The sequence below is a fragment of the Dryobates pubescens genome, chromosome 2, assembly GCF_014839835.1.
Source record: "Dryobates pubescens isolate bDryPub1 chromosome 2, bDryPub1.pri, whole genome shotgun sequence".
Taxonomy (NCBI): domain Eukaryota; kingdom Metazoa; phylum Chordata; class Aves; order Piciformes; family Picidae; genus Dryobates; species Dryobates pubescens.
In genome coordinates this window covers 52242834-52257897 of record NC_071613.1, presented here as the reverse complement: position 1 = coordinate 52257897, position 15064 = coordinate 52242834, and the positions used below count along the sequence as shown (strand labels likewise).

The 15064-nt window shown below is 51.0% G+C and overlaps 1 protein-coding gene across 2 annotated transcripts in view; it reads right to left on the bottom strand.

Moving 5' to 3' along the window:
- Positions 1-15064, bottom strand: part of CACNB4 (calcium voltage-gated channel auxiliary subunit beta 4) — a 130681-nt gene that overhangs the window by 15663 nt on the left and 99954 nt on the right. For both annotated transcript variants that reach the window (XM_054177601.1, XM_054177608.1), the window contains 5 exons: positions 13388-13518; positions 8986-9062; positions 8598-8617; positions 8408-8488; positions 4059-4117 (listed from right to left, as the gene is read on the bottom strand). In XM_054177601.1, the coding sequence (XP_054033576.1) occupies positions 4059-4117; positions 8408-8488; positions 8598-8617; positions 8986-9062; positions 13388-13518 (368 nt within the window). The remainder of the gene's footprint in view (positions 1-4058; positions 4118-8407; positions 8489-8597; positions 8618-8985; positions 9063-13387; positions 13519-15064) is intronic.

Genomic DNA, 15064 nt, shown 5'->3' with positions numbered 1-15064 from the left:
CCACATTTGGCCATCTGAGCAAACCATGTCACTCCTATCTAAAGTGCCTGTGAGTCGCTGAACAGAGCTGCTGGCTTTGGGAGACTGCTCCCCTCTTCTCTTCCAGACAGGGAGCTGGAGCTGATGGGCTACAGGACTTAGCTTGTGGTTAAAAAGGGAACAGTGAGTTGAGCCACAGCTACCTGTACTGCTGGAGCCTCCTCTTTAACCTAAGAAGGAAGCTTTTTAAACTCGGTCTGTCAGCGAGCTGACGAGAGAGAAAAGGTTATAAAACAAAGACCACAAAATCACTTCACATAAATCCATTCAGGAGGAGGAGTGTGATGAGCCAGAGAGCCATGAATAATGAAAAGAAAGCAAGCTGGAAATGACTAGCAGCTGTTCCACAGAACCTAAGATTGATGCAGCTCTAAGTGGAATGATCAGAGGGAGGGTTAAAAAGAAGTGCAAGCATTTCTGTATGTAAATCACTGCCAGAACATACAGCAGAGTATAAATGAGTTTTGAAATGGGAGAAATCCATCAGTCATGGGCTGGGGGTGATGATAAAACACAGTGCTGCTGAGCACTCTGCCTGCATCTCTGACTGCTGGAATCAGAGGCATGTAACAGAGGATGGACCACAAAAGCTCACCTGCTGCGCCAGATACTAGCAGGGTTTCATCCTCCCTGAGGAAGCAGCAGTCCTAAATCTCCCTGCTGCTGAAAGATGTTGAGAATCAAATGTGCCTCTGCTCTGTTTTGTCTGCACACTGTCTAGAGTCAGCCTGGGTCTGTGCAAGAGTGATTAAACACAATGCACTTAGCAAATGATGCCTCAGAGCCTCTGCAGCAGCCAGCCCTGGAATGCCCTCTGCCAGCCAAGCTTCAGCAGGCTCCTTTGAGCAGGCACTGCACAGCCCGCAGGCCTTTCCTTTGCTTTACTGGCCAGAAGAGGATGTCACAAAAGGAGGAGCTGACAGAAGCAAAGTGTGTTAAGAGGCAGGGAAAGAGTCCTGCTAGCTCACATCTTACTGAAGGCTTTTGTAAAGCTCCTGCTTGGACACTCCTTTTCCTTCTTGGTAAGATGGTGGACCTGGCACACAATTGTGGAAGACAAAGAGAGGGCAGAAGGGAAGGAGGGGGGCAGAAGGGAAGGAGGGGGGCAGAAGGGAAGGAGGGGGGCAGAAGGGAAGGAGGGGGGCAGAAGGGAAGGAGGGGGGCAGAAGGGAAGGAGGGGGACAGAAGGGGGAGAGGAGAAAGACTTGAAAGCTGTAAGTGTTGGCAGTTGGGGTCCTGAAAAGGAATTTGACTCATGTTTCTAGTTACTCAGAGCTACAGCCAATGGTATCAGCTTGCTTGTGACACTGAACTTCTCAGCATTGAAATTTCATACTTGTACCTGAGCTCGCTGCCAATGCTGCTGATGGCAAGAGGGTGGCCAAAAAGTACCTCACTTTGGGCAGGATCTTTCTCTCTCTAACCCTCTGTGCACACCAGGGGCATGCTGAGGGTAGACAGAAGAGCAAGGCAAGAAGTACTCCTGCCCCCATCAGGTTCAGCTGCCAAAAGAGGTGCATCTAAGTGTGCTTTACTCTGATCATCACTGACACTGCCCCTGGCTGGGAGGGGATCTAATCAGTGCTGAGCAAGAGCTAAAGGACTAACTGGTGCAGGGCAAGGGGCTGTAGCCAGACTCTTCTCAGTGGTGCCCAGAAACAGGACAAGGGGCAATGGGCACAAACTGGAAGCCAGGAGGTTGCATCTGAAGAGGAGAAAATTCTTTGCTATGAGGGTGCTGGAGGCCTGGAGCAGGCTGCCCAGAGAGGTTGTGGAGTCTCCTTCTCTGGAGAGCTTCCAACCCCAGCTGGGCACTGTGCTGCTGGGCAAGCTGCTGTGGGTGCCCCTGCTTTAGCAGGAGGGGTGGACTGGATGATCTCCAGAGGTCACTTCCAACCCCCAGCATGCTGGGACTGTGGGTTTTTAATCACTGTTTTTAGGTACTGCTGATCTTTGTGGATCAGGCTGGGGCTGAGTACACTCTCCCAGAGGGTATAAAAATATACCTCACGCAGGATCTATCCATAGCAATCACGGTGTGACAACTGGAGATGACTTATCACTTCCAGTTGCCATGGTTTCCTACCAAAAACAATCAATCTCAGTTACCAGCAGCATATGCAAAGCTGACAGACACATGCCAGCAGCTGGAAGGGAGCAGATGATGTGCTTGTGTACCTACACCTAATGGGAAGGGACACTCTGGAGCTCAAGCAGCAGAACCGGAGCAACCCCAGTGCTCAGGAGGCAGTGACAGGACCCAGGAAGGGCTCAGAGCAATGACAAATTTACACTGCAGGCTGCCAGGCACAGGGCTTTGTCTGTCAGCTTTGTGATCCATCACAGTGTTTGGAGGATCTGCTAGAAACACTTGAGCTGGACAGTTAGAAAGAGGGCAGGAGAGAAGAGCTTTTGCACAGCAGTTGGCTCGTTCAATGATTTGTCTGAGCTGTTTGTGGCTTAGCTCATAGATTCACAGAATGGTTTGGGTTGGAAGGCACCTGAAAGATCATCCACTTCCAACTCCCCTGGCCATGGGCAGGGACACCTCCCACTAGCCCAGGCTGCTCAAGGTCTCATCCAACCTGGCCTTGAAGGCCTCCAGGGAGGGGGCATCCACAACCTCCCTGGGCAACCTGTTCCAGTGTCTCCCCTCCCTCACTGCAAAGAATTCCTTCCTAATCTCCAGTCTGAATGTGCCCTCCTCAAGCTTCAATCCATCTCCTCCATGACAATTCAGCACTGTCATCTCCTCACTGCACCCCTAAAAGACCACAAATTCCACTCCACCCGCTCTAAACAACAGACACTCTGATTTTCACTGCCCTAGTCCCCATGTTTTAGTTACCCTCAAACCTGAACTAGCCAGCACCGTGCAAGCTCCTCTTCCCAGTTAGAACATACTGGGATGAAAGAAGGGCAGAACATCCAAGGATGCAGTAGAAACCTACAGCTACTGAAGAGCTTGAGTGGCAAGGTGGAGATGCTGTGGACCAAGCCTATGCTCCTAGCAAAGAAATTCAAATTATCCTTCTCACAGCTCATCAGAGCCCTGTGAGGAGAGGCTGAGGGAGCTGGGGTTGCTTAGCCTGGAGAAGAGGAGGCTCAGGGGAGACCTTCTTGCTCTCTACAACTCCCTGAAGGGAGGCTGTAGCCAGGTGGGGGTTGGTCTCTTCTCCCAGACAAGCAGCACTAGAACAAGAGGACACAGTCTCAAGCTGTGCCAGGGGAGGTTTAGGTTGGATGTTAGGAAGAAGTTCTATACAGAGAGAGTGATTGGCCATTGGAATGTGCTGCCCAGGGAGGTGGTGGAGTTACCATCATTGGGGGTGTTTAGGAAGAGACTTGATAGGGTGCTTGGTGCCATGGTTTAGTTGATTAGATGGTGTTGGATGATAGGTTGGATGCAATGATCTTGAAGGTCTCTTCCAACCTGGTTTGGTCTATTCTATTCTATACTATTCTATTCTCCATGTGCCAGATGAACAAGATGCATAGATACATGGAACAGTTTGGGTTGGGAGAGACCTTCAAGATCATCTAGTGCAAACCCCACCCTGTCATGAACAGGGACACCTTCCACCAGCCCAGGTTGCTCAAGGCCTCATCCAACCTGGCCTTGAACACCTCCAGGAAGGGGACATCCACAGCCTCCCTGGGCAACCTGTTCCAGTGTCTCACCACCCCCACTGGAAAGAATTTCTTCCTCATCTCCAGCCTAAATCTGCCCTCCCCATGTTTTCATCTTGATTTTTCCTCTTAACTTCAGGCTGGAAATCCCTGAGGCAGAGTGATTCCCATTACAACAATGAAATCCTACCAGAGACACAGCAGATATGAAGGCACATGCACTTCCAGTCATGCATTAGCCATGTTCCACCTCACAGCCAGCTGCATTTCAGTGTTGACACGGAGCCAGTGGTGAACATGCATCAAAACCAAAAGAAACCACTGCAATGTTAGGGAAAACCAACAAACCACAACAACAAAAAAGGCATGAAAAGGACAGTGTTTCTCACCTCCCATCAAACCTGTGCTTCAGGAAGTCAAAGAGAGCTTTCTGCATCATGTCTGTCACCTTTGCAGAGGTGAGGAAGATTGAAGAGGAAGGATTGAGAGGGAGAAAAAGAAGTCAAAAGTAAGAAGAGAGGTGAGCAGAAGGTTAAGGCCACTGCCAGCAATCAGTCCCTGCTGTAGGTAGCAGTCACTGGGTTTCCATGCTCTTGGCAGCAGGCTTTGTAATAAATACTTGCAAGTTTTCTGACTCATTCTCCAACCTGCAGAACAGGGTGGGGGGTGGGAGAGCTGTCACTCTGCTCTTGTCTTGACTTGCTCTGAGGCATCAGAAGACACCTCACCACCTTCCACAGCAACACCATTCCCAACAGGCTTGAGAATGTGTCAGAAGCATTGGGACTGTTGGGGTTGAACAGATCACTTGGGTTGGTTTTGGGTTCCCCCCCACCCCCAGTAACATGATTAGAACTGGCTCAAAACTTGGGGTGCAAGATTTGCAGTGTTGGGTGACTGCTTGAACAGCTAAGCCCTTCTCAGAGGGGCCCACAAGCAGAGAAAACAATAATGAATGCTTCCCTTCCTGTACAAGGGAAAGAGTCTGAGAGGGGCTCAGCTTTGTCATCTGCTTTATTGAGGGAGCTCCTTGCCCTCTGCAGGACAACTCAGGCTGACACCTGTTATCTGCTAGTCTAGACAGGAACTTCATCAAAGCCCCCAGGCCTCTGGCAGTTTTATTTCTCCCAGGCTGTCTTTCAAAATGCTTCTTGCAGAATTTACCCAGAAACAAAAAAACCCTCTCCAGGTGCAGAGTTTTGTGTGAACAAAAAGCCTCTCTCCCCTCCAACCTTGAGAGTGCCTTGGCAAATTAATCTGTGGTGCATCACCATCAGCTTCAAGAGGTGAAGTTTACTCCTGCCAAGTAACATCACCATAACATGAAAGTGCAGAGAGCAGGACATGAAATACCAAAGTCCTGCCTTGCTAACCTACACTTCCAATCTTTCTTAACCAAACCACAATGTTAACAGCCTCACAGAACTCATACAACAATTTGGGTTGGAAAGAACCTTAAAGATCATCTAATTCCAACCTTCTGCCATGGACAGGGGCACCTCCTACTAGCCCAGCTTGCTCGAGACTCCATCCAACCTGGCTATGAACACTTCCAGGCTTGGAGCCTTCACAGCTTCCCTGGGCAACCTGTTCCAGTGCCTCACCACCCTCATGGGGAAGAACTTCACAGAATCACAGACCTGTTGAGGTTGGAAGAGACCTTCCAGATCATCAAGTCCAACCCCCCACCTAGAGCTCACAATCCCACACCTGCTGCTAAGCTATGACCACTAAACCACGTCCCCCTGCACCACACCCAAGAGCCTCTGAAACATCATGTTGTGAAGTACCAAAAAGGAACATTCCAGTCTGTTGGGTGATAGCCTCTAAAGTGCTTACAGCATTAATCAAGCTACTCTAAGTGTAGCTCTGGTTTTTCTGTCCCTGTTCATTCAGTTCCTCATTCAGCCCAACACTTAACAGATGGTTAAGTTCACCACAATGCCCTGCTAGAAGCTTGTGCTCTTTTAGCACATCTTAAATGCTCATCTGCCTCTACAGCAGGCCTGAAAAATGAGTGTCCTGTTCATCTGTGCCTGTTACTACACCTACTTCCACCCCCAAACTAATTAAGCAGGGTTATTAAAGATTTCTTTACATATCTCTGTCAATAAATTCATCACAGAGTGTTAGGGGTTGGAAGGGACCTCCAGAGATCATCGAGTCCAACCCCTCTACAAAGCAGGACCAAAGAGAGCTTAAAGGTCAGGAAAAGCTGCTGGAATAATCATCATCAGTTTCAGGTGCTGGAGAACAAAACTGAACATGCTGCAATAGTCCAGCTGCTTCATAGACTCACTAAGGCTGGAAAAGACCTCTAAGATCACAGGATCACTAAGGTTGGAAGAGACCTCAAAGATCATCCAGTCCAACCTGTCTCCACAGACCTCATGACTAGACCATGGCACCAAGTGCCACATCCAATCCCCTCTTGAACACCTCCAGGGACAGTGACTTCACCACCTCCCTGGGCAGCATAGCAAATGACTCTCTCAGTGAAGAACTTTCTCCTCACCTCCAGCCTAAACCTCCCCTGGCACAGCTTGAGACTGTGTCCTCTTGTTCTGGTGCTGCTTGCCTGGGAGAAGAGACCAACCCCCACCTGGCTACAACCTCCCTTCAGGGAGTTGTAGAGAGCAGGAAGGTCTCCCCTGAGCCTCCTCTTCTCCAGGCTAAGCAACCCCAGCTCCCTCAGCCTCTCCTCACAGGGCTGTGCTCAAGGCCTCTCCCCAGCCTTGCTGCCCTTCTCTGGACACCTTCAAGTCTCTCAATGTCCTTCTGAAACTGAGGGGCCCAGAACTGGACACAGGACTCAAGGTGTGGCCTAGCCAGTGCAGAGTACAGGACACAATGACTTCCCTGCTCCTGCTGGCCACACTATTCCTAATGCAGGCCTGGATGCTGTTGGCCTTCTTGGCCACCTGGGCACACTGCTGGCACCTTCTACCCAACACCTCCATGACCACCAGCCCATGTCCCAAAGTGCCCTGTCCACATGTTTTATGGACACCAAGGATGGTGACTCCCTGGGCAGGCTGGTCTCGTGCCTGACCACTCTTTGCAGGGAAGAAATTGTTCCTAAGATGCAGCCTAAACCTGCCCTGGTGCAGCTTGAGTTCCTTTGCCAACTCTGAGGTTGGGAAGACAAAGTTTTTGTAAGAGAAAACAGGAGACTACTGGGGAAGCTTCTCCTAAATTTTTGCTGATTGGCTCAAAGCATGTGCTGGCTTGGCTAAAATTTTCCATTTGAATATGACTGCTCCAGCTTTTGCTTGCAGCAGACAAAAATTCTCTGTGTCTTGGCTTGCACTGCAGCATCAGAGGGACACCTCACCACCTTCCACAGCTACACCTGGAAGGTGTCCAGAGAAGGGCAACAAAGCTGGGGAGGGGTCTGGAGCACAGCCCTGTGAGGAGAGGCTGAGGGAGCTGGGGTTGCTTAGCCTGGAGAAGAGGAGGCTCAGGGGGGACCTTACTGCTGTCTACAACTCCCTGAAGGGAGGTTGTAGCCAGGTGGGGGTTGGGCTCTTCTCACAGGCAATGAGCACAAGAGGACACAGTCTCAAGCTGCAGAGGGGGAAGTTTAGGCTTGATCTTAGAAAGAAGTTCTTCCCAGAAATAGCGATTGCCTGTTGGAATGTGCTGCCCAGGGAGGTGGTGGAGTCACTATCCCTGAAGGAAGAGACTGGATGAGGCACTTGGTGCCATGGTTTAGTTGATGAGATGGTGCTGGGTGATAGGTTGGGCTTGATGATCTCAAAGGTCTTTTCCAACCTGGTTAGTTCTATTCTATTCTGTTCTATTCTAAATGACCATTCCCACCAGGCTTCAGAACCTGCCAGATGCATTGGGACCCTTACTTGATTTGATCAAGAGTTACTGTTCTGGCAAGAGTGGATGTGCTCTGTGTTTAAAGCAGTCAAACAGCCACAAAGATGAGTGAGACACTGGAACCCAGGGAGGTTGTGGATGCCCCCTCCCTGGAGGTAGTCAAGGCCAGGCTGGATGAGGTCTTGAGCACTACAAGAGCTTGCAGTGATAGGATGAAGGTAATGGCTTTGAGCAGGAAGAGGGGAGATTGGGACCAGAGAGATCAGGAAGAAATTGTTTCCAGTGAGGGTGGTGAGACAGTGGAGCAGGTTGCCCAGGGAGGTGGTGGATGCCCCATGGCTGGAGGTGTTCAAGACCAGGTTGGATAAGGCCTTGAGCAACCTAGTCTGGTGGGAGGCCTCCCTGCCCATGGCAGTGGGGTTGGAACCAGATGATCTTGAAGGTCCTTTCCAATCCAAACCACTCCACCAATCTATGTTACCTACCCTTCAACAGCTACTGTTGCAAGGTGAAAAAACAACCATCTGGAGCTTCACCCAAAGGGTGCAAAGTGCCCTTAGTTCTTATATAACACTCTGGGGAATGATTTAAGCTAAAATCACCTTAAACTATCATCAACCAGGTGCACTGCTCCCCCCACACTGAATAGACAAAGGTTATAGGTATTTCTTCACCTATGGTGAAGGAAATTCTTCCCCATGAGAGTGGTGAAGCACTGGCACAGGTTGACCACAGACATTACAGAGGCTCCAAGCCAGGTTGGATGGGGCCTTGAACAAGCTGATCTAGTAAGAGGTGTCCCTGCCCAAGGCAGGGGAGGTGGAACTAGATGATCTTTAAGGCTCCTTCCAACCCAAAGCACTCTATGGTAAGAAAATACTGAAGTACCAATGTCTGGAATGATTACCTCATAGCCTTTCAGTGATGGTCCCACCAAGACAACAGGTCTCATTGATGGCACTACATCATATGGGGGGATGTGTTCTGTCTAGAAGAAGAAAACAACCCTTCAGATCATTACTCAGAGATGATCCACAGGAACATCTTAGGAATTATGCATCAGAAGTCAAGGAAAACAAAACAAAAGCACTACTTACCACTTTTTGTTTCTGCTTTGCTAGAAGACCAAACGAGAACTTGGTTAACGACCAGACCACAACTTGCAACCCCAAACCCCCTTCTGCGCCACTCTGGATTTCACTTCAGTGCACCCCCTTTTTTTGTTCATCCCCCCTCAAACTGGTCATTCATGCCATCTGGGGGCAGCTGCTGCTTTCCCTGAGGCTCTTCCCCGCTCCCTTAACAACTCCCACGTGTCTAGAAATAGATGTCTACCACACATCCCCTCCTCTGCAGGCAAGCGCGTCCCTGTTGGATGTCTTAGGAAGTCAGCACAGGGGGGAAACCTGCATTCTTCATCTGCAAGTTGTAAGGGAGAGGGATCAGAAACAGGCAGAGCTTCCTGGCAATAACCTCCTGTCTTACCTGTGGAAGTAGGTGTGGCTCGAAATGTGCCAGAGACCATTTCTCCAAGACTTGAAGAAGAATTGCCACTGGATTTCCTGTGGGATCAGAAAGAGCCTCAGTCACAGCCAGCAGCCAGACCTGCACACCTGGGAGGCTCTAGGCAGCAGCTAGGAGAAACCTCCCTGTGAGAAATGGTTTGGAACTGGAGCAGGGTAGGCTGAGGTTGGACACTAGGAGGAAGTTCTTCAAAAAGAGAGTGGTGGAACACTGGAAGGGTGCCCAGGGCTGTGGTTGAGGCCCCATCCCTCAGAACATGCAAGATCAGACTTGATGTGGCCCTAGGCAGCCTGATCTACTGGGAGGTGTCCCTGCTGACTGCAGGGGGGATGGACAAGATGACCTTTGAGGGTCCCCCTCCAAACCTGATGCAATCTGTGAATCTGTGTTCAAGAAATGAGTGGCCATGGCACTTTGGGACATGGTTTACTGGCCATGGTGGTGTTAGGTTGAAGCTTGGACTCAATGATCTTAGAAGGCTTTTCCAACCCAAACAGTTCTAGGATTCTAAATCAGACATTCAAGGAGAGTCCTCATCCACCTTCATGCTGCCAGGAAGCTGCTTCTGAGGTGAGAGACACTTGGGAAACCACAGTATCTGTCACTGAATTGATCTCCAGGTCTAGAAGAGCTACCTACAGGCTATGAGAGCAGGTTCCACCACAGGCTGAGCAAAGCTCTCCTGTGATCTGCCCCTCTACTCTGCCTTGCTGAGACCACATCTGGAGTCCAGACCTGGGGTCCCCAGTTCAAGAGGGACAGGGATAGACTAGAGAGAGTCCAATGGGAGATACAAGGATGATGAAGGGACTGGAACATCTGTCTGATGAAGAAAGCCTGAGAGACCTGGGGCTGTTTAGCCTGGAGAAGACTGAGATCTTAATGTCTATAAATATCTGAGGGGTGGGTGTCAAGAAGAAGGGGCCAGGCTCTTTTCAGTGCTGTCCTGTGACAGAACAAAGTGGAAGGGATACAAATTGGAACAGAGGAAGTTCCACCTCAACATGAAGAGAAACTTCTTTACTGGGAGGGTGCTGGAGCCCTGGAGCAGGCAGCCCAGGGAGGTTGTGGAGTCTCCTTCTCTAGAGACTTTCAAGACCCTTCTGGATGTGCTCCTGTGTGACCTGCTCTAGCAGGGAGGTTGAACCCCATGATCTTCAGAGGTCCTTTTCAACCCCCTACCATTCTATGATCAGCCTGTGGGCTGGGAAATGCAGCAGCTCTAGTCACAGACATCTGTCAAACTCAGAGGGCACAGCCCAGCTCTGCAGGACATCCCCCACCCAGCACTCCTGTCTCACTGGGTCTCTGTACCAGTAGATGGGACACACCACTTGGGAAGTCTGGGCCCTTCACTGGTGGTTTAAATAACTTCTGTTATGTAGCAATAGTGGTGTAAGGAGCTCCTTTTTCCATTCACTCTACTTCCCTGCTTCCAGCCAGGCAGTTCTGGATGTCCTATCCCTGGAAACATTCAGAACCAGCCTGGATGGGGCCTTCAGCAACCTCATCCTTTGGCAGGCCCACGGCAGGGGGTTGGAACCAGATGATCTTTAAGGTGCCTTCCAGCCCAGCCCATTTCATGAGTCTATGATTCTGCCCCTCTGCTCCCTGTGTGCTGCACCCAGCAGAAGTGCTTATGCAGCAAACCCACAGCAGACTAGAACAGGAAACTGGTTTGGGGAGGGGGAAGATGCGAGGTGACTCAGCTCTCACTCAGTTCATTGCACAAACAGCTGAGAAGACAAGAGGAAGACTCAGGGCAGGAAGGACACAGTCCCACGGTACAATCCATGTCTTCAGCACCTTATTTAGGCTTTTCATCATGCAGCCTGACCAGCCAGTGGGGACAATCACTGCCCTGGTCCTGCTGGCCACACCACTGCTGATCCAGGCCGGGATGCTGGTGCCTTCCAGGCTACACTGCTGGCTCATCTTAGCTGCCTGTCAACCAGCACCCTCAGGCCTACTGGGCAGTTTCCACTCTGCACCAAGCCTGGAGCATTCCATGGGGTTGCTGTGACCCAAATGCAGGACTCAGCCCTCAGCTTTGTTGAACCTCATCTCATTGGCCTTGCCCCATGGGCCCAGCCTGGCCAAATCCCTTTGCAAAGCCTTCCTACCCTCCAGCAGATCAACACTGCCACCCAGTCTGGTGTCATCTGCAAACTTACTGAGGGAGCCTGGATCCCCTGATAAAAATGTTAATGAGACCTGGCCCCAGCACTGAGCCCTGGGGAATTTCTCTAATCTGCTGTATCTCAAACATATCCTAAGGAGCACCCTAAATGTACTGTCAGTGTCCATCTCTCTGCACTAGATAATCTTCTTGCTGGACCACTGGATCCTCTGAAGCTACTTCAAAGCAATCTAGAGAAAGAGCAGAGTTAATGCTGTACAATCACTCTAAAAACATTTCCCCAGCTGCTTGCTACTCCAAATGATTCCTGACCTTGATGAAGTCCATTTGTGTGCCAATTCCCTGACAGTGCTACACAGCTTGAATTATGCTCCTCTTACTGCTATCTATTAGGTGCAGATTCAATTGGCTCACCTCTCTTTACTCTGCAGTACCACAGGGTTTGTTCTCCTCCTTATCTGGGTGGAGAATTTGTTTTCAATTAGCTGGAATAACACACTAGGAGTAATGGAATTGGAAAGAGAAAGGGAAAAGTATCTTGGGTATTGAGCCAACAGGAGAGTGACTTCGGTGGCTGAACTGATGAGAAATCAGTTTTACTTCCCAGACCTGGTCATATTTCTTCAGGGACTTGCAATCCCCAGGCCTAGCAGTGTGGAGACACAGTTGAATGTCAAAGCTCATCTCTATACAGTTTGAAACATCTGGGTTTGGCCAAGATGGGAAGAAAGATAAAAAGGAAGGAAAGTCCACCACCCGAGGAACAGTCAGTACCCACTCAGGGCACTGCAGCATCTCGGTGAGGAGGAGAGGCTGAGGGACCTGGGGCTGTTTAGCCAGGAGAAGAGCAGCCCCAGAGGGGATCTGAGCAATGCTGATCACAGATTCACAGGTTGCACTGGATTGCAAGGGACTCTCCAAGGTTATCTTGTCCATCTTGATCAGGAGCTAAAGGGTGGGAAGCAAGAGGATAGGGCCAGACTCTTGTCAGTGGTGCCCAGTGACAGGACAAGAGGCAGGAGGTTCCACCTGAAGATGAGGAGAAAATTCTTTGGTGTGAGGGTGCTGGAGCTCTGAAGCAGGCTGCCCAGAGAGGTTGTGGAGTCTCCTTCTGTGGAGAGATTCCAGCACCAGCTGGCAATTGTGATCCCGGGCAAGCTGCTGTGAGTGCCCCTGCTGTAGCACCTGGGCTAGTGGAAGGTGTTCCTGCCCATGGCAGGGAGGTTGGAACTAGGTGATCTTGAAGGTCCCTTCCAACCCAAACCATTCTGTGAGTCTAGGAACACAATTTAGTGGGATTTCTCCCACCAACTCACATCTGTTTCACTAGGGAGGCATTCAGAACCCACCTGGATGTGTTCCTGTGTGGCACTGTCTAGGTGAGCCTGCCTTGGCAGGGAGGTTGGACTCAATGATCTCCAGAGGTCCCTTTCAATGCCCACCATGGGATAACAGATGGGAAAAAGTCTGACAATCATTGAGCACCAAGCTGACTTAGTCCCATGAGGCCATAAAACTCTCCAGCCCTTCAGACCCTTCTGCCATCACCACCCTTGCTGCTTTACTGATCTTTCCTAAAGCCAACACAGATCCTTTTCTGCTTTCTCACCACCAGTATCTAACACATCTACCCTCTGCAGATACATATTTGCATTTAGGAGCCCAGATCAAGCACTCCTCCAACTTCACTGCAATAAAAGAGAATCCCAGTGACCTTTGAATCACACAGAATCAAGCAGGTTGGAAGAGACCCCCAAGATCATCAAGTCCAATCAATCACCCAACCCTATCTAATCAACTAGACCATGGCACCAAGTGCCTCATCCAGGCTCTTCTGAAACGCTTCCAGGGACGCTGACCCCACCACCTCCCTGGGCAGCACATCCCAATGGCCAGTCTCTCTTGCTGGGAAGAACTTCCTCCTAACATCCAGCCTAAACCTCCCCTGGTGCAGCTTGAGACTGTGTCCTCTTGTTCTGGTGCTGCTTGCCTGGGAGAAGAGACCAACCCCCACCTGGCTACAACCTCCCTTCAGGGAGCTGGAGAGAGCAAGAAGGTCTCCCCTGAGCCTCCTCTTCTGCAGGCTAAGCAACCCCAGCTCCCTCAGCCTCTCCTCACAGGGCTGTGCTCCAGAGCCCTCTCCAGCTTTGTTGCTGTGTTTGAAATGAGTGTCTGGAGTCAGAACTGGTTTGCCAGTCTTTGGAAAGGTGGCAGCACTCTTACCCTCCATGGAAACGTCCTCTCTTCTGCTCCTGCTGGATGCGGATGTTCTCCAGTCGCAGCGGGCTTGGGATGAAGCCAATCTCGCAGCCCTCCTTCACCAGCCTTCCTATCCACCAGTCATTGTTGTATTTCTGCAACACAGAAAGGTCACTGGCTTCAGCTCAAAGCCCTCCCTGGCCAGAACACCCTTACTTCATGAGCCACGATCCTTCGCTGCACCTTGGCCAACGAAACCTGCGAGTGGTATTCCCAGGGAGCAGCACTGAGTCCACTCTTATTCAACAGAGATCACAGAATTGTCAGGGTTGGAAGGGACCTCAAGGCTCAGCCAGTTCCAACCCCCTGCCATGGCCAGGGACACCTCACACTGCAGCAGGTTGCTCACAGCCACATCCAGCCTGGCTGCAAACACCTCCAGGGATGAGGCTTCCACCACCTCCCTGGGCAACCTGTGCCAGGCTCTCACCACCCTCATGGGGAACAACTTCTTCCTCACAGCCAATCTCAATCTACCCATTTCGAGTTTGATTCCATCCCCCGAGTCCTATCCCCCCCTGACACCCTCAAAAGTCCCTCCCCAGCTTTCTTGGAGCCCCCTTCAGATACTGGAAGGCCACAATGAGGTCTCCTCAGAGCCTTCTCTTCTCCAGACTGAACAGCCCCAACTCCCTCAGTCTGTCCTCACAGCAGAGCAGCTCCAGCCCTCTGCTCATCCTCATGGCCCTTCTCTGGACACCTTCCAGCACCTCCAGATCCTTCTTGTGCTAGGGGCTCCAGAACTGGACACAGGACTCCAGGTGGGGTCTCAGCAGAGTGGAGCAGAGGGGGAGAATCACCTCCCTGGCCCTGCTGGCTCTGCTTCTCTTGCTGCAGCCCAGGCTCTGGTTGGCTTTCTGGGCTGCAAGTGCTCACTGCTGGCTCCTGTTGAGCTTCTCATCCCCCAGCACCCCCAAGTCCTTTTCTTCAGGGCTGAAGAACATCCTCCTCAATGACCTGGGTGAGGGGGCAGTGTCCCCTCAGCCAGTTTGCTGATGATACCAAACTGGGAGGAGTGGCTGACACCTCATCTGGCTGTGCTGCCATTTAGCATGACCTGGACAGGATGGAGAGTTGGGCAAAAGGGAACCTCCAGAGGTTGAACCAGGACAAGAGTAGAGTCCTGCATCTGGAGAAGATTATCCCCCTGCACCAGTACAGGTGAGGGGCTGATCTGCTGGAAAGCAGCTCCATGGAGAAGGACCTTGGGAGTCCTGGTGGACAGTAAGTTATTCATGGGACAGCAGTGTGCCCTTGTGGCCAACAAAGCCAATGCTCTCCTGGCCTTTGTAGCCTACATTTTCTGTGGCCATGCTGGCTTCTCTCTTAACTGCCCCAACACATCCTGCTGTGACTTTTCCTCTGGTGTCACCAACTGAGATGATTTACTGAGACAAACCAACTTCTGGTCAACCAAAGCCACCAGGCTACCTCACAGCAGCCACATAAAGCAGTGAAACATTACCACAGAATCATGGAATGGTTTGGGTTGGAGAGGACCTTCAAGTTCCACCCCCCCTGCCATGGGCAGGGTCACCTTCCACTAGCCCAGGTTGCTCAAGGTCTTGTCCAACCCAGCCTTGAACACCACCAGGGAGGGGACATCCATGACCTCCCTGGGCAACCTGTCCAGTGTCTCAC